This window comes from Melanerpes formicivorus, unplaced genomic scaffold (assembly GCF_026170545.1).
Source record: "Melanerpes formicivorus ecotype bairdi unplaced genomic scaffold, bMelFor1.0.p_v2 SCAF_5, whole genome shotgun sequence".
Classification (NCBI taxonomy): Eukaryota; Metazoa; Chordata; class Aves; order Piciformes; family Picidae; genus Melanerpes; species Melanerpes formicivorus.
In genome coordinates, this window is record NW_027142357.1 from 5,237,939 (window position 1) to 5,262,895 (window position 24,957).

Here is a 24,957-nt window from a genome sequence, read left to right on the forward strand (position 1 = left end):
AAGTGGCCTTGAGCAGCCGCGGAGGAACGGCCTTAGCTGGAGCGGGCGGGATCGTCTCGGCACTTGCTAGTCACTTCTGTCGCGCGTACCGGGAACTGTCCCGAAGTGCAACGAGGGCGGCGAAACCCTTCCTTCGTTTCCAGCCGTGAGCTTCTGGCTGAAAGAAGAGCAGGCGCAGGGCACGGACAGCTCGGTCCGTACTTTTTGCTCCCTGCAGTTCACACCTCCAAACAGAACTGTTTTAGCGGGGAACAAGCCCAGGGAGGCGGGTCGCTCAGCGTGAAATCGCACCAAGGGGATCCCATTGCGGCTCGCATCGCCGCCTGTGATTGCGGGAGAACGCAAACCCGAGACCAGGGGCACAGAGAGATGAGAGCTGGAGACGCGCGTGAGCAACGCGGAGAGCGACAGAGCGCAGCGGGGAGCCGGAGTGTAGCAGGGAGCCTAGCAGGACCCCGACAGCCTGACAGGACCCTGATCGCGGCCGCTCAGCTCTGCACCAGGCTGAGCCCCACTCTCTGCTCCCTCCTCGTCCGGAACTGCACTGCCTTCTGGGCACCGAAACACGGTGTACGAACATCCCCTTCCTCGTGTGCGCCTGGCTGCAGAGATTTCCTCTGTTGTCTGCAGTTTGCTTCATGTAACTAACGGTATAAAGCATTAATAAAGTCAGCGAGGGGTAGGATGGAAGCGAGGGTAGGGTCTTCAGGACACCGCTGGCGCAAAACCGTTTACCCGGCGCTCGCATGCCATAAAGATACTTTTGGGTTTATTTTGTTTGTTTCTTTCTTTTGCAATTAGCACAGCACGAAGGAGCCTGATGAGGCTTGGGCTGCCGGCAGGAAAGTGGCGATATTGGGCTGAGGGTGGTTATGGCCCTCCCCGTGCTCCCGCTGGTGCTGTGGGCTGGAACCCGCGCTGTCCCCCCGAGGTGCTGCGGCACGACTGGGCTGGCCCCGCCGCCGGGCTCAGGGACACGCTCATTTCGTTTTAACTTCATCTTCTCAACCTGGCACCGACAAAGGACCCTCGGTGGAGCGGAGCCTCGGCGGCAGGGTTAGATGGCTGCTTCCTCACAGAGAGCTCTCGCTCGGCAGAGGTGCGGCGGTAGGCCGGTGGCTCCCCGGCTGCCCCGCGCCTGTCCCGGCCCGAGGCAGAAACGTGGGGCGGGAAGTCAGCCAAGCACAGATTCGCCAGGCCTCCGTGTCCGGGCCGCAGCTGCGGGCGAGGTGGCGGAGCCTCGACGGCATGCGGCGAGGCGGCAGGGCGGAGCTGTGGGGCCCGGAGGTCCTGCTGCAGGTACTGTCCGCCCTGCCCTGCCGCCCCGGGCTGCGCCCACGCCCGCGCGATGGCGCTGTGCGAAGGGCAGGGCGGCGCGACGGGTCGGGCTGCTGGTCTGGTACTGGTCCCGGGCTGGGCCCCACGGAGCGGCCGCGGCCTCGGCCTCGGCCTCGGTCCCCGCCGCAATGGCGGCCGCTGGGAAGGACCGAGGCCGAGCGGGGAGACGGGAGTCGTCGTCTCTGTGAGCCGCCCTGCGCTCCTCGAGCCCCGGCGCCTCGGCGGTGCCTGCTGCGGCCGCCGCTCCCGCAGGGACTCGGCGCTGCCCCGTCGGGGCTGCGGAGCTATACCGCACCCATCCCACCGACCGCTGCCGTGTAGCGGCAGCCCCGGGCCTCCGCGCTGCGAAGCGGTCCCCCGCTGCACACGTGTGCGGCAGCCTTAGCTCCACAGCGTCTCGGAGGGCCCGTGCCAGACGAAGCTGGCGGGGAGGCCCTTGTCCTGGGGTCAGGACACTGCGGCCTCTGGAAGGCACCGAGCGAGCGGGTAGAAAGAAGGCGGCGTGGAGAGGACCCGGTAGAGAGCCCGGCGGAAGCGGCAGGGCGCGCGGCGGTGGCTCGGGAGCCCGCGGTAGACCCAGCTGCAGCCGCCCGCCGCTGCAGCCTGCACAGGCACTGAGCTGCCATCGCTTCCTTGCGCCTTGGCTCGAGAAGCAGTAGTTAATGAAAACCAAACCTTTCCAAGGAGGTGGTTTTGTTCGTTTGCTTTGTTCAGAATTATTTTTTTTTTTTTTTTTTTTTGGCAATCAACCACTTGAGGCGTCCATAAACTTCAGTAACGGGGAGCGCCGGGCACCGGGAGTGCACCCACTTCTGCTCTTCCGGAGTGCGGGAGCAGGGGATTCTCGTACTGGAGTGCGAATGGAAAAACAACGAGAGGTTATTAATGATAATTTTAAAATAGTTTCTTTTTAGATTGAGACTGAGGACGGATGGGGGAAAGCTATGGGAAATAATATCTTTTTTTTTTTTTTATCCCACTGGAAATAAGGACAACACGAAAACCACGCACTGGCTAAAAAAAAACCCACGTTTCTAATTCGAATCAGAAAGAAAAGGCTTTTATTGAGAAAAATATGTAAAAGAAAAGTAAGCATCGTGTATCATAAAATATGCCTGAATTAACCGGTGTTTACATAACAGAAGCTACCCACCGGCTACCCATCTACATGGTTAGCAGTCACTTAATTTTACTCGTTTTGCTTCCGCGTCCAAATTTCCGAACGATTACCGCTCCCCATCTCAAAGACAAAAGAGCATTTTCTTTAACCGCTCGGTTTGTAAAAACAGGAATAAACCTGTATTTGGCGATCCCGGCATTCCGGTGATCGCGCAACTAAGGAATCAGCGCCGGTGGGGACAAAACCCGAGCGGAGCGGGGGATTGATTGCAGATGGAGCAATCGCTACAGATATATTTAAATGTATTTAATCGTATGCATTATTCAGACGCCTTGCTGAGTAGTTTAATAATTTAGAATCGATAGTTTTCCTAAAAAACTGTATGAAATATTTACAGGCAATGAAATATTAATCGATTAACAAGCCGGTCGCACTCTTATAGGCGCTTTGCTGCACTCCGGTAATCGCCGTCTCCACGCGTCTCCGCGGTGCGGGACGGGATCGCTGACAACATGTAAATGAAGATCCTCAGCCGATGCTGTTTATAAAATAGCTCATTAATGGGCTTGGATTGAATCTCTCCATCCATCCACATCATCAGATATAATAATAGTAACGAATCAGACAGGGAAGATCCTGGCTAAACCCTTGGCTTTTTTTTTTTTCTTTTTTTTTTTTTTTTTTTCCCTTTCCCTCCAGAAGTACTGAAGTCCTAAATCACCAATTCTTCCAACTTTCTGACCATTGATCAGAGCGAATTCGTAGTTCAACAGCAAAGGTAAGAACAAAATATTATTCAATCATTTGATGGAAAATTTGAACTTCCGAGTCAGAGCTGCTGCTGAGCTCCATCAGATTTAGGGGGGGGTGAAAAGGAAGAAAAGTTAGATCGGGTTATTTAAAAAGAAAATGAGACTTCTCCAAACTTTGAGGCCCTTTTCTGAGCGGGACAGCGGCAGCCGCTACTCTCTCTCCTCCTCCGCAGCCTGCGCAGCCCCGGCGCTGGGTCGTCCGGTGGCTCCTAGAGACCCGGCCCTGGCCTTCCGCGGTCTCGGGCAGTTTCTCTGGCTCCCCCGGACACTGCCAGCGATTGGGACCTGGCTTTCACCCGCGCTCACGGCATGCTGTCCTGGGGCAAGGCTGGCGGCGGATCCCACGGCCCTTTCCGCGGAGCGGAGAGACTCGTGTCCTTTGGCCGAGGGGGGAAGCCACGCTCGGTGCTGCTGCGTGGCGCCGGGACGGGGGACTGATGCGGAGTGAAGCGATTTGTCTCTCTTACCCTGCCCGGGGATCCGCTGCTTCTCCCGTCACTGCGCCCACCGACAGTGCGGGGCAGCGGGGCCAGCGGTGGCCAAGTTCCCGCCCCGTATGCCGGGGCAGCACTGGCGGAGGTCCCCGCACCGGGCGGCCTAAGGGCTACCGTTGACGCTACTTTACCCTTCCTGAGCGCTTACGGGGCGGACGGAAACCTGCCGCGAGTGCTGCCTGGTGGCGGGGATGCCCCCCGACCCCGTAGCCCCCTCTTTTTTTGACCCTCCGGCGCCACCGTAAAGGCAGAGCTCTTAAGGGGGCTTGGCAGGCAAGGCGGCACTGTGCAGGGAGCCAGGGACGGACAAGCGGCAAAGGAGGGAGGCTCCGCCGGGGGTGTCCGCCGCCCCCTCCACCCCCCGCCTCCCTCCCCCGCCGCCCATCCGCCGCCCTCCCCTCAGAAGGGATTTCCTCGGTCCACCTTAACGCGGGGCGGGCAGGGAGGGCTCGGCGGAGCGGTGCCGCTGGTTCATTCCCCGGTGCCCCCCGGGCCGGGCAGGGGGCGCTGCGAGCCCTCGGGGCGCGCCATCGGGCATGGCCCCGCCGCGGGGAGTGGCCGCTCTGCCGCCGGCCCTGGTGCGCCTGGCACCGGAGGGAAAGATGACTGCCTGCCAGGCTTCCCGGAACCGGTGGGGAGCCCGACCTGACTTCTCCAGCAGAGCTCGCCGCTCCCCGCCGGCTATCGTGCGCTACGCGGAGCTCCGTTATTAAATATTTAGCGGGGGAAGAGGTTCCCTGCCCGCTTGTCACCTCCTCCCGGTTCCCGCCATCAATTATTTAAGGCCAGCCCGGTGACTGCCTGGAGCCGGCAGCGGAGAGCAGGGCGGTGGCAGGACCCTACCTGGGGTCGGGCCAGGCCGCCCACCCGCTCTCGAAGCCCCGGAGGAAGTGCGATCGGCCCCCGGGGCGACAAAAGTTGCTTCCGCATCGCCCCGGCGGGGAGAGGCTGTGAGAGGGTCCCCACCGACCCTCGGCTGTCTCGTGTAGGAGGGCTGGGTGGCACCAGCTGTGCTGGACTTAGCCGGGCGCTGGGACAGGATACCGGTGGCGGCTTCAGTCCTCCCCGGCTGGTCCGGTCTCCCAAACTCCGGCTTGCCGGTGTCGTTCTCCGCCTCGTCCCCGGCTCCTCCTCCTCTTCCCCTTGGCCCTCCCCTAGACCTACTGCCCCGGCGCTGGCGCCTTCTGCCCCCGATCTCCTGTCACCGCCGCCTAGCCCTGCCGCGCTCCCCTTTCCGCGGCCACCCCCACTCCGCGCTGCCCCGCGCAGGTGGGCCCTGTGCGAGACGCGTTATTTATTAATTGCCTAGTGATTCCTGCCAGGTGGATCTCAGCTCCCACCCTGCGGGGCCGGGACCGTGCGGGGCGGGCCGGGCCGGGCCGGGCCGGCAAGGCGTGTGGGGGGGGGGCTGCTACGCGCCCGTCCGTGGTCCCCAGGAAGCGCCGGGGCTCGGTCTGCGCGGGGGGGCGGGGAGGGGAGGGGAGGGGTGTCGGAGGCGCGGAGGGGTGGCGATGTTTGGGATGCACAGCCCTGGGACGGGAGCGCGGCGCAGACAGACAGGCAGACACACACACAGAGACACACGCACCAAAGCCGAACCCACGGACAACCCCAAAAGGACTCACTCTGCCTCCATGACTCAACGCAGTTAATAACCGTTTCTCCACTCTGTGGCGAGTCCCTCCTGCCGCCGCTGTTGCTGGCAGAGGAGGGAGCGATTGAAAGTGACACACCGGGGGCCGCCGCCACCGCTTCCCCGCGCCGCTAGGCACTCGCCGCCGCCGCCGAGCCCGGGAGAGCGGCGCTCCCTCCTCTTCTCTTTCCCCTGCTCCCCTGGTGTCGATTTTCTGCGCGGAAGGTGTGAGAAGCCGGCTCCCTCTCCCAGCTCCTCCGAACTGCTGCCGGCGGCCCCGCCGCTCCCCGCCCCCTCACCCCGGCCTCCACGCTCAGCTCTGCTTGCCGCCCGGGACCCTCCGGGAAGGGGCTCTGGCCCCTGTCGCCCCGCGCAGAGCGGGCAGCTGCCCCGGCCCCGCTGCCTCAGCACCCCAAGAGAAGGGCAAGGAGGGGCTGAGGGTGGGGGGAAATAGTACAAGGGAAGAAAGCGGCGTGAGAGGAGGAAGCAAGGAAACTTTCCACCCTGGATTCTCTACTTCTGATCCATGGACAGAGCCCAGCTCAGCCAGCTTACAGACAGGCTCTAAGCAGTAAGTACAGTGGCAGCTCCCAGGAGCCGCTCGCCGGCGGCCGGCTGCTCCGTGGCAGCACAGCTGTCCGGCGGGGGGGGGGGAGGGGGACATGCTGCGGGGCCGCCCGGGTGGGCAGCCGCTTCCCCGCGGCCCCCGGGGGCGGGCCCGGGCCGTGCCGGGGCCCGAGGCGTAGCACCTGGCTGCGGCAAGCGGGTGGGCTGCCGGCCGGCCTGCAAGCCCCAGCGTGATGGGGACCGGGAGACAGCGCTGCCCACCCCAGGGGACCCGCGGCAGGTTGGGGCCGGATGGCAGCGAGCCGCGGGCCGAGCTTACAGCTAAAGCAGCCGGGATGGGGCCGTCGGGGTCGAACCGCGCGCTTTCAGCGGAGCCGGCTCCAGCGGCGGGAGCGGGGCGACATCGCGCCCCGGCCGCTGCTCACTGGGCCGAGCCGCCCCGGGGGACGCACTGCGGGGACCCGGGTGGGTAAGAGGGGCCCGGTGCTGGGCGAAAGTAGCTGAAGCGCCCCTTGTTTCTCTCGCCCTAGGTCCGTGCTCCTTTTACTGCGACCTACCAGCGGGAGCTGCGTCTCCGAGCATGGAACGGAGGAGTGAGAGCCCCTGCCTGCGGGACAGCCCTGACAGAGGCAGCGGCAGCCCCGATGTCAAAGGGCCCCCCCCCGCCAAAGTGGCCAGGCTGGAGCAGAACGGTAGCCCCATGGGCACCCGCGGGAGGCCCAACGGAGCCGTCACCAAGCCCGTGGGAGGTAACCGTGCGGCCGCGCTCACAGCAGCACCGCCGGCTCAGCCTGGCGCGGCGGCCCCGGTGTCGGGGATCGCAGAGCGGCGTGCCCGGCGTGGCTCTTGGCGGGCGAGTCGGCGCGGTGCGTGGCAGAGCTGCCTCAGGCCGGTGTGGCCCCTGTCCGGCTGCTGCCCGCGGTCCTGGGCAGCGTGTGGCTGCTGCACGCCGCTGCGGGGTCCGAGCTGCGTGAAGGGGCTTCGGCCGTGGTGCGCGGCGGGCAGCAGCCGCTGGTTGAAGGCCTCGGTCCTGACGAGACCGGTCCCCTCCCGGGCTGCAGCGGGGCGCCCGGCCCGGCTCAGGTGAGGCCTGGTTCGGCGCTGCCCGCTAGAGAGCTGGTGGCTGGCAGCGGGGCCCGGGCAGCATCCGCACAGGAGGGCATCGCCTCGGGTTGGTTGCGAGAGGGATAAATCGGGTGTGCAACACCCGCTGGTACAGCTCCGAGAAGGGTCTCTCCGTGAGGCAGAAATGGAGGTGTTAATGATTGCGTTTAGGGAGGTTTTATTTCTCTAAACGGCATTTTGTAGCAGTTGTAAAAGAGGACAGGGGTCTGGCTTCTCCAGAATTGCCAAGCATTAGTTTTGCAACATTTCTGCCATTCTCTGCACCACTTCCATACTTAACTTTACTTGTTAGTTGCTGTTCAGTTCTGTGTTAGAACATATTTAAGTGACACGTGTGGTGGCCTTTTTTATTCCCTTTACTTCCATGCAGCTAAACTTCCCAGCCACTTCTCCTAAATGCCCTCTGATTTTTCATCTTGGCTATGCAGCTGTCACATTTAATACAATACAGCCTCATGCTTGGAAAAAGGTACTTTAAAATCCTGAAATTAGACAGGCGTCGGGAGCAAAATTAGTGCAGGACAGGTCACAAATAACCTCATTTTTAAAAACCAATGTCTGTGTGTTTGTCTTTCCAAATGTACAGAGTGGTAACATACAAATGTAGCTGTTTGTACACAAAGAGTTTGTGTAAATGACATCTCAGGAGATACTTTGATATGGTCGTCACATGACTCTGTATTGCGTGAGGTTTATTTAGCGATTTTAGCATTAGATGCTTGTTTTAGACCTCTTTGTCTCACTAGGCTTCCTAATTGCTGAAGTTTGCTAAAGGGGCTGCAGATTTTATTTCATTTTACAAACGTAGGATTCATTTACACACCTAATGAAGGGTAAGAGATCTCAGCAGTTCTTTATGTTTCTTGGATGACGCTGTGTCTGTTCTCTAAATGTCTTCTCCGTGTTCTTCTAACGCATGGAAAAAGAAGGAACAGCTCCGCAGTGAAAGGCTCATAGTGTTACTCCACTTACAAATTGGTGGAGAAACAGTTTGCTGAACAATTGTAAAAACGAACTGGTTAAACATGTAAAGAATAATATATGTAGTTTTGGATGCCTTTCTGGAGACTAAGGCATTATAGCTGCCCGATTTTAAAGGGGACATTAGAACTGGAGTTAGTCTTTTTCCTTGGGGCAGTTATAGAAACATACTTTAAAGGGATGTTTTTGGAATATATATATATGTTGCTTCCTAATTGCAGCTGTGTTAGCCAAGAGAAATTCACCAGCTTTTATAGCTATACCGGTGGTTCAACTTGAATCTGGCCTGTTCAGTTATGGAAGATTTCTTCCACTTAAACCAAGACTCTCGTTTCTGAAAGCAAACTCTTAAGAGCTTACATTTTCATTAATAAAGCTGGTGCAAACTGGAGTGTAAAAGTGTAGGGGAAATAGGAAATGCAGGAGTCATTTATTTTTATTCTTGGCTGGTGTTCTTTACACAGTCTCAATCTCTTTGGTTTCAGGCTATTCATTGTAAAGTTTATTCATTACTCCTTATTGATACTGAAAGCAAGAGGAGAATTATTCTTGTCTGAATACTTACCTAGATTCTGTAATACTCAATACTAAATTAGTTAAGGCAGATTTTTTTAATAAGATAATGGTACTGTTTAGAATTGATTTATTTTTTTTTTCTTTTTTTCCTCCTGGAAATGCTCTCAAGATAAATCAACACAGCTAATTCCAGATATTTTTCCTCTGCTCTTTTTCAAGTGTGGTCTTTAGGAATCTGTGTGACCAAGTGATCATTTTCTGAGTGAAGATCACAGTGTTTCAGGTGTCTGTGGAAGTCTGTGTCTGTACATTAGTTGCTGTGCTGTTAGTAATTTTTTTTTCCACTGGGGTTTTGAAATGCAACTGTATATGTTCATGGAAAGGCTCATCTTTAGTATAGTGGCAAATTAGTATTAAACTTACAGTGAATCTTAATAAAGGCTCTTTTAGTCTTGTTCCCAATGTTTGGTAAAAAGGAAACTGTTGGAAGTTGTGGTGAAATGACACTGTGGGCTTCAGTTGTCAGTTTTCAGTTTATTCTTATTTTATAAGCTTTAATGAGTGCTGATATTTATTGAATGTGAGCTTGATTTTGGGGAAAAAACTATTGGAATATATCACTGGAAACCAGAGAGCATTTTAGGTTGTATTTCAATTCTTTACACATTCTATAAAGTTTATATAATGATCTTGAAAGCAAAGACAGATGCTATCAATTTTTTTTTCTTCATCTCATTTTGGGCCTTAGCTATGTAAATCCTGAAATTCCTTCCTACTTGTCAAGTGGCTTTTTGGTGTAATAATATCTGTTTCTGAGCTTAATCCCTGGGAACAGAGCAATAAGCTCTCAAGTCACTGGTGCTACGATGAGACTGATGACCTTTGGTAACCAGTTTTATAATCGTAGTGTTTGCTACGATTATTTTTCCAGTGACTTCCCTGAGAAATGGAGAAATATTATAGTGCTGTAGGTGTTTTTAGCTTTCTCTCTAGATTATGAGTGAAAAAGTGTTTTAAAATAAGCTTTTGTAGTGAAGACAGAAAATCAATTGTTCTCAGGAGAAATTTTGCCTTATGACTCTCCTTTTATTTATTTATTTAAAAAAAAAAAAAAAGAAAAATTCTGAACCTGAATGTACTTAATTCAAAGAAGCCATTGCAGCAGCTGTAATAAACTGGTGAAGGTCACTGAAAAGATAAACGAGGTCTCAGAGGTTGTGTTTAATAGAGGATTTAAAACTTGTGGTACCGTTTACAATGTTGCTAGCGTCAGTCTGATGTGTTAGAGCTCGGTTTTGGTTTGCCTGACTAACCCGGTGCTCTGTGAAATGTTCCTACAGTTATCTGAGCTGTCTGTTTTAAAACCCCTGTGCCGTACAGCAGAAGCGCTCAGATGTTCAGGAGAGGATGGTTTCATAAAGGTCCCTGGGAAAAAAGAAAAAGGCTAATATCGCTTTAAAAAACATATGAAGCCTGGGAGAGAGTTTAGAGCAAACAAGAGCACCATGGTGTTGACAGCTTTATATCCCTGTTGGGTAACATTCACTTACTAGAATTGGCGCCTCTGCTCAGTTAGTAATTCACTCCATAAGGAATTTAAAAGAAAAAAAAAAAAGAAAAAAAAAAGGGATGATTAATGGTTAGGATACTTAGATTTACCAAATTGTTGATTGCAATTCCTGAATCCGCTTGTGTACGAGTGGATGTGTATCTCTATGCGTGTACGCTGAGGAGCGCGGAAAAATAGCATTAGAAGCCTCTGAATGTAACTTAAAGCACTGGTGTGCAGAAGGAGCTGGTTTGAAGTTTGGGTTTTGCTGCAACAGAAACATAAAATGCAGCCAAGGGAACACATTCAAATTTGGGGCGGGAAAACAATTGCAACAAATTTGCTGGTTAGGTTAGTTTGACGCAGTCTGAGAGTGATACATTCTTATCACGTAACTGTAGAAATGTGCGTTTTAATTTACAGACTACTAAGGAAGGAGAAAACTTTCAGGGAGTTCAGAGTAAACTGCATGACGGAAATGTGGTCGCTGCTCATCCAGTCGGATGTACCAGCAATGTGGGTGCAGCGACTCTGCAGAGTGCTGCTGGTAATTGTTGGAAACCCCATAAAGTTCTGAGGTGTCAGGGTCTTCTCTGCTTAGGTGTTGTTGGAAATCTGTTTCCATACGACTCTGGGGTGACAAAAGTGTTGGCTGAGGGTGGTTAAAGACCCTTTGTCAAAATCCATTCTAAATACTATAGCAAAAATATCATGGGCTTTGTGCTGCCTTTTACATGTTCTACAAGGATTTGAAGGACATTCCTGGAGAGAAAATCCACTTCTGTGCTGACAGAGGAGTGCAGCTTGATGAAATTTGCTCCTCTGTTCTAAACCATTACTTAACATTAAGCTATAAAAGGCATCCTGAGCAGAGTAAGGAGGCATGCTTCGCTTGCCCTCGCAAATTGAGTTAAGTGAAAGGTTAAGTTTTGGATAGTCTTCCTGCCTAGACCCCAGATGAAGGGTATCTTCCTGCTGCCTGGAGGAAGTACACAGCTCTTTGGAAGAATGAAACACATAGAGATACACAGACACATGAGCTGCAAATCCTTGTTAGTTCAGGAACCAGCATTGTGTGAATGTATTTAATATTTATCTGTTACAGGATAGTTGGAAAATGTTGCCTTGTGCTTTGACATAACTCAGTAGAAATTGTGAGGATGTGTAAATTATTGGATTTTGCGTGTTCCTGATGAATAATGATGAAGAGACCTCTAATAGAACAGGAACAGTAAGGGAAGGCAAGACAGTGATTTCTTTTTCATGAGCCATGCTTAAAAATGTGGTTTTGGTCTTTTTGCTGATTGCCACCCCACACCCTGCTTTTCCAATCAGGTTGTGTCATGTAAATAGAACAGACAGAGTGGTCACTCCTGAAGGGGTCATGCAGTGTATCAGCTGTATTTTTGCTGAGGTAGAAAAATAGTCTTTTTTTAAATGTGTTTTCAGTGCTGCTTGGTCTGTCATTAAAAGACACGGTTAAAACATGCGTGCAATTGAACATAGGCATTAAACAGAGTATAGGGTATCCACCCATTCGGTGACCTAGGCATAATTTGATGTTTAGGGTAATTTTGGGACTCTTAAGTTGCATCTGCAGAAAGCCACCGACAATTTTGAGTTCAAGATTAGCTGTAGTAAGATTCCATTTTTTTCCTAAAACAGTTCCTCAGTGTTTCATCTCCCCACTTCATCCCCACCCCAGACCCATGGCCACGTTAGTTAACTGGATGCTGTTGTTCTCATTGAGAACCAAAGGGAAGAAAGAGAAACCAACACCTTAGAAAATTCTTTGTTGATTCTTTCCCCCCCACGTCATAAACTGGGTCCTGCCTTTTCTTAGCTTCACTGGCACAGAACAGTGTCTATTCACTGTCAATTATTTATAGGGCGATTGTTTGAAAACTCCCCTTCAGGTGAGGCTGTCAGTGACTCCCCAGAATTGTTTTTGTGCCTGAGGAAGGTGGCAAAAATCCTACTAAAAACCATGAAGATGACAGTGGGAAAGAAATTAAATAGCGATGTATTTCTCACTTGGGGTTTAGATAAAGGATTTAGACATCGAAGGGAGAAATACAGTGTTAAACTTTTATTGTTATGAATAAACACTTAAAGGGTCAGGCTTAAAGATTCCTTTCCAAAATACTTGATTTTGGGGAGTCTTTATATTCGGTTTAAGTTATTTTGCTGCACTGAATTTATCTCAATTTAAAAGTAGCGAAGGTCTGGCATAACGTAGCTGTAATCAAGCCGTCATTTCAGCAGACAGCTATGTCATATTTGAAAGTTCCAGTTTGTAGCACACAGCTCTTCAGATGGTTATCAGTTACTTTAAAATACCTTTTAAAATGCTTGAGTTTAATACTCTTCCTGGAGAAGCGAGTCTGGGTGTTTATTTTTGCAGTTACGTTCCGTTATTGCCATTTTCCTTACAGTTGTCAGTGTGGATTGGGGAGGAAAAGGGCCACAACAGTGATTTGGAGCTTAAGCCAAGTGCTTGGACCAGTAAGGTTGTTGTCACTGCCTTTGACACAGAATATGGTAATGCAATCTGGCATCTATGGTGTTGTAAAATGAGGATGGTTTTACTGCAGTCATATATTTATATTCACCAAACAGCTGTGTGACCTGTTTAGGAAAATTCTTATTTCTGAGACTGAGCAGTCCCCAACCTGCTTTTAAATCTTATTTTTAAACTTTTCAAAATAACTGAAAAATCTGTAAAACTTTGGAAGACTTTATTTCGAATCCCAAATTGCAAGGCATAGATAAGTTAGGCCTTTAATTACCGTCCCTCATAATTTAGTTAAATTAGTAACTACTGCTGTGCTTTAGGATTAAAGGCCTGGTTTTTCAAGGTATAAAGTATTACCCTGTCCCTTTGAATTGATATGATGGGCAGATAACCTGTGGCCAGCTCAGACTCTGTCACTACCCAACGAGTATGCTCTCCTGAAGCGCAGGGTGGTTTTGAAGCCAGCCTGCTCTGTGGGGTGAGGAAGCAATGCCCTTGCTAGCTCTGAAAAACCGCTCTGGTGCTAATTGGTTCCTACTGTATGGAATGTCCTGGGTCAGATGCTAGCTCCCCACTATGACATGTGTCGCTAATGCAGATGTAAGAAACAGACAAAAGGCAGCTGAGTATTTGATGGCTTTTGAGAAATGTTTTCTAGCCTCCAGCCATGCTAAAAACAAATTGCCTTCCAACAAGCTTCATATTTGTTGCAGAATGCAGATCAGCGAGGTCTCTGCTGTGGGATTATGTACAAACAAGTTGACATTGATTAGCGGGAAGGAAGACAGAAAATGCACTTTGCTGTTTAGTTCACGGGGAACCATTAGCTCATCTAGAGGAGGTTCTTCTTGTGTTGATTTCTTCAGTGTGTGGTGTGTTTTCAGCCAGCAAGTCATGTTGTCCATGATATTGCAGTCCTAGAGGCAGGGTTCCCACAGCTTTGCACTAAAGCACGTAGTACAGCTGCTGTCTGTACTTTGTCCCGTCTTCATTTGCATGGATCCGAATATTAGGAAGGGAAAACCACCTCCCATTTCCATTTTTATTTCCTTTATTTTAGAGAACTTAAAAAAACCCCAACTAAACAAAAAACCCCAAACAGCCCATGACCTGGGATTTTAAGTAGGAATTTTGTTTTGTTTATTTTAACATACCTGTACTAGCTCTGCTGGTATCTTCTGAAGATTCATAGATATACCAAGATATCAGCATTTGTCTTTTGACATTGTATGGCTACTGGCATTGTGAAACCCTTACAAACAGTGTGTGAAAGGTGTTCATTGTTTCTTTGGTTTTGGTTTTTTTTTGTTTCTTTTTGTTCAGTGTTTTGTGTGTTGTTTGTTTGTTTGGTTGTTTGTTTTGTTGGGGTTTTTTTTAAGTGTAATTCCTACTCTGACTTTTAAGGATGTGAACATCAGTGTTGCTAATTTCTGAGGACTTCAGGTAAAACCTCCCACCAAAAGGCATTTCTACTTGGAATAAGGCACGCAAATCATGTAGAGGAGTGCTTAGAAGATGAAGTGTGAGCCCTGTGTTGCTTGTATCGTAAGCCGGTGCTAGGACAGAAGTCGCACTTCTCAGCTCAATGTATATTTCAAATCTCTTGGTAAACGCTGAATGATTAGTGGTGGTACGTGCAGCTATGTTGGGAAGAAGGGATTGTTATCAGTTAAAGCTATAGGAAGGGCACAGAAAGATCTTGAAGAGACAGCTCAGTTTAAGTGTACGACTTGCTTTCTAAATAGAGAATTACCTGGCTAATAGTAAAAAAAATTGTCAGTTGTTTTGCTCTAACTGGTGTCCTTGTCTCAGACGGACATGCAATATTAAACAGCCTGAGTGCAACTGTACCTTGTTAGAAGCACTGTCAGCAAGGTGAAAAAGCTCAGAAACAGATTAATAAAAATAACCTGTCAGACTATGTTTTCTATGAAGCTGGGGCATCTCTGGAGATAGCTGTGTGCCCACTGCATTTCAGAGTGCAGCAGCAATATCTCCCACTTAAATACGCTCCCTCCTTGTTCCCCAAAAACACAGGCTGAGATGAAAAGACACTCTACTGACACTGTATCTTTCCCAGAGTACTAAATCTGGCAAGAAACGTTGTGAGGGGAGTTTCTCATATCAAACCCCATGGTTCATATCGCTGCGTGCAGCCACAGGGTTACTCTTCCTCTCTGTGGTGCTTTGTTTGATTCCTACAGTGCCGTGCTTGTGTATCTCTGACACTTCGCTCTCCAGAAGCTGCTTTGTCTGGGCAGAAACTTCAGACAAGTGAGGGAACTCACACAGAAGTATTCACCACCCTGGTAATCTAGACTCACAGAGAGGGTTTGTGATAAATTTTAGCTGACAGGCTTCTATTGGAAACGAAGCATGTAATTCTCCAAACTGGAACCAGACTATTTTTCAGGAGTAATATAAATTCATATTTTGAGCATATTTTGGCTTATATGCATTCCCATTATTTATATATTACAATTAGATGTGCACAATTTCCAGCCTTATTGAGTGGTTATTAAGAAATGTAGCTCTAAACTATGAGTTATACAATACTTTGAAGTAAAAGGTGATTTTCATAATGTCTTTTCCCAACTTACAAATAACTTTTTTCTCTTCTTGCCATAATACAAACATGCTAGCAGAGCAGCATGATAGATGTCTCTTTAAGTATCGTAGTAAAAGAAAATGACTTGTATTCTGAGGCTGTGGATAGTTTATGTTGTTTTGGACCCATTTCCCAAGCAGTGATCGAAAACAGATTACAATAACAATTATACAGTCAGAAGATGCAATATCCATTTCTGTTTTAATTGAGTGAAAGAATAATAAAAACATCATTAAGAAAAATGAGGTGGACCTGTCATACACTCTACCAATTTTTAGACTTAGAGAAAATGCAGAGTAACAGAAGTGTGGACTTTTTTATTATTTTCTTCCTTTTTTTTTTGTTGGGTTTTTTTTGTTTTAAGTAGAGTTTGTTGCTGAAGCTAGAAGTCTGGATAGTAGACTTCATATGGGCTCCTGTGAGCAAGTATGCAGCAAGTAGGCGTACTGCTTGACAGTAAAGCTCAAGTAAGCATTATCTGAGTGTCTGGGTTTGGCATAATAATGAATGTCACATTTCTGTCATTGGATTGAACCCTTCTGATTATATTAATACGAGCATGGTTTCACACTGACTTGCCAAATAGATGACTCAGAGAATGCCATGGAGAGGTAGAAAGTAGTAATAGCTTTCTTTCTCTTTCAGAATAAAAAAGCTGTGCTACTTTGTTTTGGCTTTTTATTTTCCCTTTTTTGTCTGCGGGGATTTTTTAAATTTGTTTGTTTGGGTTTGGAGTTTTGTTTTGTTTTGGTTTTTTCCTCTCCAAATCAGTGGACATGTGTGCTGCTGTGAGAGTACTTGGTCTCCTAAGCCATTGCTACCTGGGTCTGACCCTCTGGGACCCTTTAGCTACCTCAGCATCTCAATCTTCTGATGAAAATCCTGTAGACAGAGAGGCCCCATGCTGGGCAGCACTGTGGCTGTGTTCCTCTTGGACAGGGACCTAGCTGTAGTTGAAGGCCTGAGGCTGAGGGAACCTGGCTCTCCCTTTCCCCCAAAGCTGACTTCTAGAGCTGCGAGCAGAAGTGTACTTTCTGCCGTACCATAGGTGGAAAGAGAGATCCTCTCTACAGTAGCCTTGGCTCTAGTCATGTACCATACAGCTTTATAAATCAACATTTGGCATGGCATCCAAAAGTGAACTGGGAGCCAGTTCAGCCTTCGGAGAGCAGATGTAATCTGCTTTCTTTGGCTAACACCTCTCCGTGAGCACATGCATTTGCACTACCAGAAGTATCTGATTCTCCAGGGTAGCTCTGTGTATGTAATGTTGTAGCAATTCAGCCTGTTGAGTCCCAAAAGCATGCATTGCTGACTCTTCATGAGTAAATCCACACATGGTAGGTCAGCTTGTAGGTAGATCACTTCCACTCTCTCCCCACAATATCCCTAACTGGCTGTAGAAAGTAGGTGTACTGTGCACACCTGAGAAAGAGGATGTGCCTGTTAACTCTTGGTCTTTGACCTCATGACCTGTTTGATAAAGATGTGGTAGTTATTAAAAGGTATTAGATTAATGTGACCTGCTTGCTGATGAAAGTAAATGTTCCTAGAAGAAAACTGTTCAAATGCACAGTTGGTGATTGTGTGATCTCATTTTTGAAAATGTGGAGTGCTTCCCCAGATGCCACTTCCTGGCTTGTAGTGGGCTATGAGTGCAGACTATCTGAAGACTGTGTGTTGATTGGTGCAAAGGGAGACAGAGGGGGAAGTTAGCTGCTTCTAGAGGAGAGAATGATGGAGCTGCTTCTACTCCTTCATGGTTCTTTCCTCTGTTCATTTTCCTGCTGAAGATCTGATTAAGATTTCTGTGGTCTCCTTTATACCAGAAAAATACCATCCAGTAGTGATGTTGCCATAACAGTAGCTGAACCCTTGCTGAAAGTGAAGCAGGATAAAGGGCTCCATCAGTAACCATTGAGTTTGATGACATTTGTTCTGAGACAGTGTTTAATGTTGCTTGTCCTATTGTGTGTGTATTTGTAACTTCTGCCCATAAACAGTTCTGCCATATCTGTTGACATTGCCACTAGAAATGAGGTTTTTATAATGCTGTCAGTATCCAAGACATGAGGAAAGGAGGCAGCAAGTACAATGATTACAGATCCATTCAGCTTTTCTTACAGCTGGAGTCGGCAACTGGTTGTGAAGACAGAGATGGAGTTACCTGAGACTCTCCATCAGCTATTTATCTAGTAGCATGAAGGAGGGGTGAGACAATTTTTTTCTTTTTCTTGCCGGGGGTTAGTTCACAGAGGAATGGACAAGAAGGAGAAAAGAGCTTACTGGTGAGATCCCAAAACAGTCCTGAGTGTGGTACACAACTCTTCTCCAGAAGTAAAACCTCAGACTAGCTATGAAACCTTTTATGTTACATTCCAGGGGACTTATCCCAATACCAGGAGACTAGTTAATAGAACCTTAATTAAAATGCTTTTGCTAGAAGATGGGTTTTTGCTTTAAAATTACATAATATGATGGCATCTGCTAGCACCACTGAAGTTAAGGGCTTATTAGTGGTTCTAGTTTGCAGGGTTTAAAAATGTTGATCATTAAAATTAATTCTGGATGGAATTTGGCATAGAGAGTCTTAGCCCCTTAGGCAAGTTTTGTTATGTATTTGAGAGAAAAACAGCAGTAAGCGGTCCCCCAAACCAAAAACCTCTCTCAAACCCTAAACTTGTTTGGTTTTCTTTTTTTCAGTTACAGAACCCAAAACCTAAAACTTATAGGAAATTAATGACTTCAGGGTTTTTTTAACCTCTTTTTTTTTTTTTTTTTTTTTTTTTCCTTTTTTTTTTAAATAAACCCCCAAAACCCACCACTTGAATTTAAAAGCATTTCCTTCACTGGTCTGAGTGAAATGAGTGTATTTTCCATTAGTTCATGTTATAAAGTATTGCTGGGGGGTGGATTTTTTCCTCTTTTTTAACCGGGAAAGGTGTTGAAACAACTGCTGGTTTCTTTTGGAAAAATGCAGCTATAGTGTCTTTTCCTTTGCCTTTCAATGTGTGTGGTTGGACTCAATGACCTTAAGAGTCTTCTCTCACCTAAGTGATTCCATGATCCTGCTGTGTGGATGGGAAGCCCGCACATGGGCCTTGTGGAACGCAGGCACTGGTACACCACCAGGCGTTTTGGGCACAGCTTGGGGGTGGCTGGGGAGAGTGAGCTGGGCTTTCTGCTGAGCCATAGAGACAGCTGTGAGCCTCAGGATCACCAAAAAATGTATATGGAGGTCTGGGTTGTCATTGCTCCCACTTTTCAGTGCTTTAGGTGGAGATTTGGAAGCACTTCATTCTCCTGGTCATTGTCTTCTGCCTCCTGGCTGCCCTGTGTGCAGCTGTCCATAGATTACTGGGGGTGTGGAGGTCAGGGGCTGCTCCTTCCCTTGCCCTTTGGGCCTAACCAGTGTGGCAGGTTTGAAGCTGGATCGAGTCAGTGGAAGTAGTTTAACACAGGGGAGTTTAGTTCCTAGATAGTTTAGCACAGGGAGTTAGTTCCCAGTAACAGATGATCCTCTTTGGCTAGTGAAGGCCCGCATGGCGTCACTACTGCAAGGCCTGCTCGCTGCCCTGGGCAACACCGCAGGAGAGGCTGCGCCAGGGCTGAGCACCTCCTGTCCCTCTGCTTCTTGTAGCTTGTTCCTCTCAGCACACACTCTGAATGCACCCTTTCTTCTATACCCTTTTTTGAGAAACTCAAGTATTATCAAATCAAGTTCTGTGTTTCATAATGTTTCTGTGGTGGGACAGTGGCCTGGAATATTTTGTGTTAAACAGCAAAGCTGTTATTTCAACTAGGAGGAGGATTCTTTGGCTAGTTAAGCTGTCAGAAACAGGGGACGTCTGCAGAGACTTTAGTGACTTCTTTATAAGATTTCCTGAGATCTGGGATAGTTGTGATGGTTGGGAGACTGAAGCCACAGAAAGGACTGGAAGCTGAAGAAGGCTGTAAATAATATCTTGTGGTTTGCATTCACCATTGGCTAAGATATAATATGTAGAAATGCATTTCCTGCCTGCGGATTTATTGAATATGTAAAGCCAGAAAAAATAACTAAGAAGGAGAAAGATATTGTCCTTAGTTTTACTTCCTCTGGCCCTCCAAAGAAGAAAAATTCCACCATGTAATATTATTTAACATGATTTTGCTTCTTTGGCAAACATTGTATTAAAATCATCTGTGGACTGAGCTTTTCTTTACCAAATTGCATCCTGGAACAAATTATTTGCAACAGGCTTATAAAGCCATGAAGAGTAGGAGTGTAATAGCATCACATTACGGGTTATATGCAAAAATCAAATACCTCACGTTTTGTCTAGAGCCCATTGGAGTACAGAAGTTTAGCAGAAAGCAAGGTCCCTTGGTTTTAAGGAAAAGCTTTTGCTGTACTGAGATGCTTGATGCTTTTGTTTTGTACAGGATTGTACAGTTGCAAAGATCCTGATAGGATCCCCTCTATTTGACACAGGGGTTTCCTGCTGGCTGCCTGTCAGTGTGCACACCCAGCTTTCTTCACGTGCTTCTGAGTGGTTAGTGACAAACAACTACAAAGTCATTCCTCCCCCATTAAACAAGATTTACAGTGGAAGAATTCTCAGTCTTTTAATGAGACTGTTGAAGCTCGTGCTTGATACGTCAAAGGCTGGAACACAGTCCATTTACCCAAACCAAGCATTTCTTTGTGGAGAAGTTAAGTGCCGACAGCTTATGTTCTGTCCGCTTTAATTATATTTGTAATTTATGGGGTAGCTTGAAAGTGAGCTTTAATGGACATGACTAACCCTTGCTGAAAAGTGTGAGCTCTGTCTTCCACTGCATCACTGAATTGCAGAGGCATGGGCTGAGCATGGGATCTGCTTCAAGCCTGATCGTTCTCAAGTGTGAGCAGTCCTGTACACGTGGCACTGTGGAAATGGGATGGTTATATCTGTTCCACCTGTTGTTGTGTTCTGTATCTGCAGCCCTCACCTGAGCTGTGCAGGATTTTCTGGGTAATATCACACATCACCACCAGCTATGGCTACACTGGGAGCTAAGTAAAAGTGATGCTGAGGTCAGAACAAACCCCTGCTTTTTCAAATACTATTTGATGTTCTTCCTCTTAGAAAATAACGTTTTGGAATGCGGTTGATCTTTTTTCATTATGAATTTATCTCCTCTTGTTATATGTGATCTTAAAGGTCTTTGCCCACCAAAATGATTCTACATTGGTGCAGCTTGAAACTTCTTGATTACTAACACAGGCACTAGGTTTTAATTTCTGATCACTTCAGGGTTTGCAGTTGGCACTATTTTGAAGAAGTGGCACGCTGAGGCTTTGAAGCTTCTTTCCCCCTCCCTCCCCCCCCCCCCCCCCGTTTTTTTTCCTCCTCTTTTTTTGGCACTGGAATGTAGAATGGGGCCATCTTTGGTTCAGCACTTCAGGTATATCTGAATAACTGAAAGCTATCAAATTCAATTAGTTTCTGCCTGTTCTAGTAGAGCTGCAGGATATGAGGAGGAGAGCTGGCAAACCTCTCCTGTGCAGCATGGATGCCGATTTCTACCTTTTGAAACAGTTTCCCCAATTTAGGATCACTTTTCAAATTTATTTAAACTAAAGGAAAGAGAGTTGAATCATAGAATAGTCTGGGTTGGATGGGTCCTCCAAAGGTTGTCTAGTCCAGCCACCTCTGCAGATGGGATACATGTGGTGAGCTCTATTGCAGTGCAAAGAGAAATAAATAAATGGGTTGCTTTCCCCTCACTGCCTTGGCTGGATAGAAGAAAAGCAGCAGCAAATCAGGTTGAGGGAACATTTGCAGCTGGATTGCATCCCGTGGTTATTGCCAACGTGGAAGCATGCTTTATGGTTGAATAGATAGTCTTTACCTAGACCATTTGGTCAAGATGACCCATGCTTTGCCAGCTGAGCTGCTTAGTCTCTGTTGAAGGGTAAGGGTTTAACCTTAGCAGCACAACGGAAGTATTTTGTAGTTCAGTGTTTTGAGGAATGTGTGGGAATAAACATCTGTGGATTCTACTCTTCTTGTTACCTAGATGATTTTTCCCTCTGTATTGGGAAGCCTGGCTTGGAGAATAACCCACATTACAGCCTCTTCTAGGGAAAATGTTTTCTGCATGCAGTAATGAGGAGTTTTCAGTAGTTCGTGAATTTTCAGATAAATGGCCTGGTTTCCAAGTTCCCAACCATAGAAATTTGCTTTGTCTTTGAGGGAGATTACTCAGCATGTGTGCCTATGTTCTGTTTAAAAAAAACACCCAACCAAACCAACCAGCAAACAACCAATAAACAAACCCTAAAAACCCAAAGCACAACAGGAACAACATAAACTTTATTTTCCACTTTCTTCATTTGATAAAAATCTCTCCACTGTAGAATGATTTCCTTTGGGTTTGACACCACCATTTGATCTCAGTTTTTAATAATTTTGGTGAGTTCCAATCCCAGAAGAAAACATGCTTGTGTTGTGAAGTATTCCCACTAGAAATCTGGGAAGTCTTAAAACCTCATGTTACTCAGGGCTAAGAACTGGCTTCTTTATTAATTCCCTGCTAGACAACCCCTGTACAGTAAATCTTTCCATAACACTGTGCTGTTGAAATTAATCAAGCTGATCTTTGGAAATTGTTCAAATTAGATTAAATTAAATAACACCTAGATGGGGCTCAAAACTTGTGCTGATGGAAACAGATTTTAATCTAAGAAGACACAAATTTTATTGGTGCCTCTTCTTGTTGGCTGATCTTCATATTATACTTATTAGGACACTCAAGCGCTGCTCCCTGTTTAATGGCTGGAGAGGAGGGTGGCTGAAACAGTTTAACCTCCTCCTCAGCTTTCTGCATCCTTTTTGGCTATGATGGCTATGTGAAAGTGGACATGCAGAGAAGTTCAGTCCTGACAGTATCACATTTATTACTTGCTTTAAATCTTGCACTGGACAAGGTATCTTCTGCTAACTAACGAAAGACATGGCACAGAACTTCATAAGATCTGCTCTGTCCTGTCCTTCTGGTTGGTCATGAGAAATTTACAGCTTGCAAATCTTAAAACTCAGAATGTTTTCCAGGGAGCTGCATGACTGCAATTGGATAATACTTTCAACTGACTTCAAGGGGGGGTTGGGTAAAAATTTATGTTTTATGCAGCAGAACGTCCAGAGCTTTCACTTCTTCAATGAAATACTTGTTTCTCTTGCCTTTATTTCTAAGACTGGATTGCTCCCTGGTGAAGTAAAACTATAGACTGAAGTGGGCAAGAAGGAGAAAATGCATGTTTGGACATAGGTCTCCTTGATACATATTTAATTTAATCTTAATGTCTCTGCCCCTTAGAAGAAGCTTGGCTAAAAAAAGGCTGCTATGTTTACAAAGTCCTCCCCCTGTACATTGCAGCTTTTGTGTGAAAGCAACAGAGGAGTTTAAATCCCATCTCTGAATTTGATTTAAAAAAGCCATTATAAAATACCACTCACTGTTAACCATTTTGTTCTTCTGGGTAACTGTGGAAGCAGGTTTTTTCCTGTTCTCTTCCATGGATTAGAAGGAATTCTTGCTGAGTATGGGTGTCCTTATAAAACACTTTATCTTGGTTTATGCTCCCCTAGCATTTTCTGCAGATGCTGTCTATGTGGAGTCAAGGCTCTGTAAGAAGCCCAAAGGAGCTGCTTTTAAGCCAGTTAAGTGAATTAATATTCAGGAGAAAGAAAGTCTTTTTTGTAACTTGTGATCACTATTAATGTTCTGTGTGCATTCCAGCACTGTGTTCATACTTCATAGAAGCAAACAGTTTCCTTTTTAGCCCTTGGATTATCCTTTGTTTTCTCCGGCTGTGACAGTCAGTGCCGTGTGTCATCCACCATGAGCTGTGCAGGATGGCTTGCAGCAGCATCCCTCTGAAGCCGGCAGAGCAGTGCACTCAAGTTCAGTGCAGAAAGGACATCAGCCTTTTGTGTGTGTGAGAGAGGGAGGATAGCAGTAGTTCTGAAGGGAGGGCTGAGGAATTTAAGGAGTTCCAAGTAAGGCTGGCTTGTGCTGCTGTAGCACTGCATGTGAGACTTTGTTATGGTTGGTTGGTCTCCTGCTCTCAGAGTGCTGCTCTTAAGATCTTCAAGAGGAATGACCATGAGCAGTGGCTAACTCATCGTTGCTCTTCTGTGAAGGTCCAGTGAGCTGGGATTGTAATGGATACATCTAGGAGCCAGACATGGAGTGTGTAAAGAGCATCTTGACTTCTGACTGTTGATACTTTCAGTATGTTTGGATCAGAAGGAAAGAACACATTAGTTTGAGGCAATAAGTCCATTGGAGACATAGCTTAACTCTCCAACGTGAAATAGAGGGCAAAGCAGACAGAACTTCCTCTGAGAGAGATTTGCTCGGAAATAAGTTAGATTACTGTTTGGTGGTGGTTTTTTTTTGTGTTGGTGTTTTGGGGTTTGTTTTTGTTTTTTAGTTAAATAGGACTGGTATTAAGATTCCTTCTACTGTGGTAAGAGGCATGAGAATGGGTTAGCAATGGCAGATGTGGTAACCTGCCCTTTGCTCCCTGGTTTTAAGGTTCTAATAGCAGCTTATCATCAGTCGGGCTGGGTCACTGGGTTCGGAGGTGTTTTTGCAAAAGCTGTTGCTGTAGCATGGTCCCTGCAAGAAGGAGCAGCAAGAATGGGCAAGAGTCCTGTGGGTCTTTTATGACATTCAAAAAGTGATGCCCCATACAGCATCAGTTCTAGCATTTGAGATCCTGTCTGTACTAAGCCAGTAAATGTGTGTGGAGAATATGTGCTGAAAAGGTAGAAAGACTTGTGTGACAAGGCAAGCATCCAGCAGCAGGACAGTAGACACAGTGGCATCCTTCTCATCAGTTTGCATTCACCTACTTCTTATGTCATGCCAAAATGTAACTTACACAACCAACATCACAGCCTCAGCATTAGGCCAAGCATCTTAAATCTTCTGTTAAGACACGAGCAGTCCCATCAGAAGTGCTCTGCTGGACTGCTTGTTTGACAGGAAGGCAAGTTTGTCACTTAGGGAAGTTAAATTTAATTTTAACTAGTGAAGTGATTCATGGACTAAGTGAACTCAGTTTTAACCTGTGACAGAAATAGATTTTTACTTTTTTTTTTCTCCTTGATGTCAGAGGAACAGTATCAGCTGTGCACTGTCTTTTCAGGAAAGCACCTAGAAATTTTTTTTCCCCCTAAGAATTTTTTTTTTTTTTTAACACCATGTGTTAGAATTTGGCTGCTTGAACTTGCAAAAATGCATCAGTTTAACCTAGAATCAAGGAGTGAAAAGGGAGCAGCATCAATGCGATGCTGTAACCTACTTACACATTACTTCAGGGTGCGTTTTAAAACAAAGAACTAAATGCCACATCAGTTGGATCTTGTGGCGGCTGCTGCTGCTGGCCTGCAGTTAGAACTTCAGGCTGGGAGCTGCTCCATGTCAGATAGGTCACTAAGAACTGCTTATCTAAAGTAGATTTTAAAGTAAATCTAGTCTCTGCAAATGCAAGGCGAGGAGGATTTAAGTCCCTTAGCGGTTGTCAGTGGTGTGACTGTGTCTGATTTGGAGCAGCGTGACTCCTCTGAAGGGATATGTAACTATTGGTTTGTAGATACTGAAGCTACTGATAGCAGATCTTGAAGATGTTTAAGTGACTTTGTACAGAAGGAAGGAGAACTG

The 24,957-nt window shown here is 47.3% G+C and overlaps 1 protein-coding gene across 1 annotated transcript in view; it reads left to right on the forward strand.

Annotated features, from left to right (window-relative positions):
- The first annotated feature begins 5,608 nt into the window (after positions 1-5,608).
- Positions 5,609-24,957, forward strand: part of SATB2 (SATB homeobox 2) — a 139,331-nt gene continuing 119,982 nt past the window's right edge. Inside the window, exons 1-2 of the mRNA XM_068137944.1 lie at positions 5,609-5,968; positions 6,495-6,713. Of these exons, the coding sequence (XP_067994045.1) occupies positions 6,545-6,713 (169 nt within the window). The 5' untranslated portion in view covers positions 5,609-5,968; positions 6,495-6,544. The remainder of the gene's footprint in view (positions 5,969-6,494; positions 6,714-24,957) is intronic.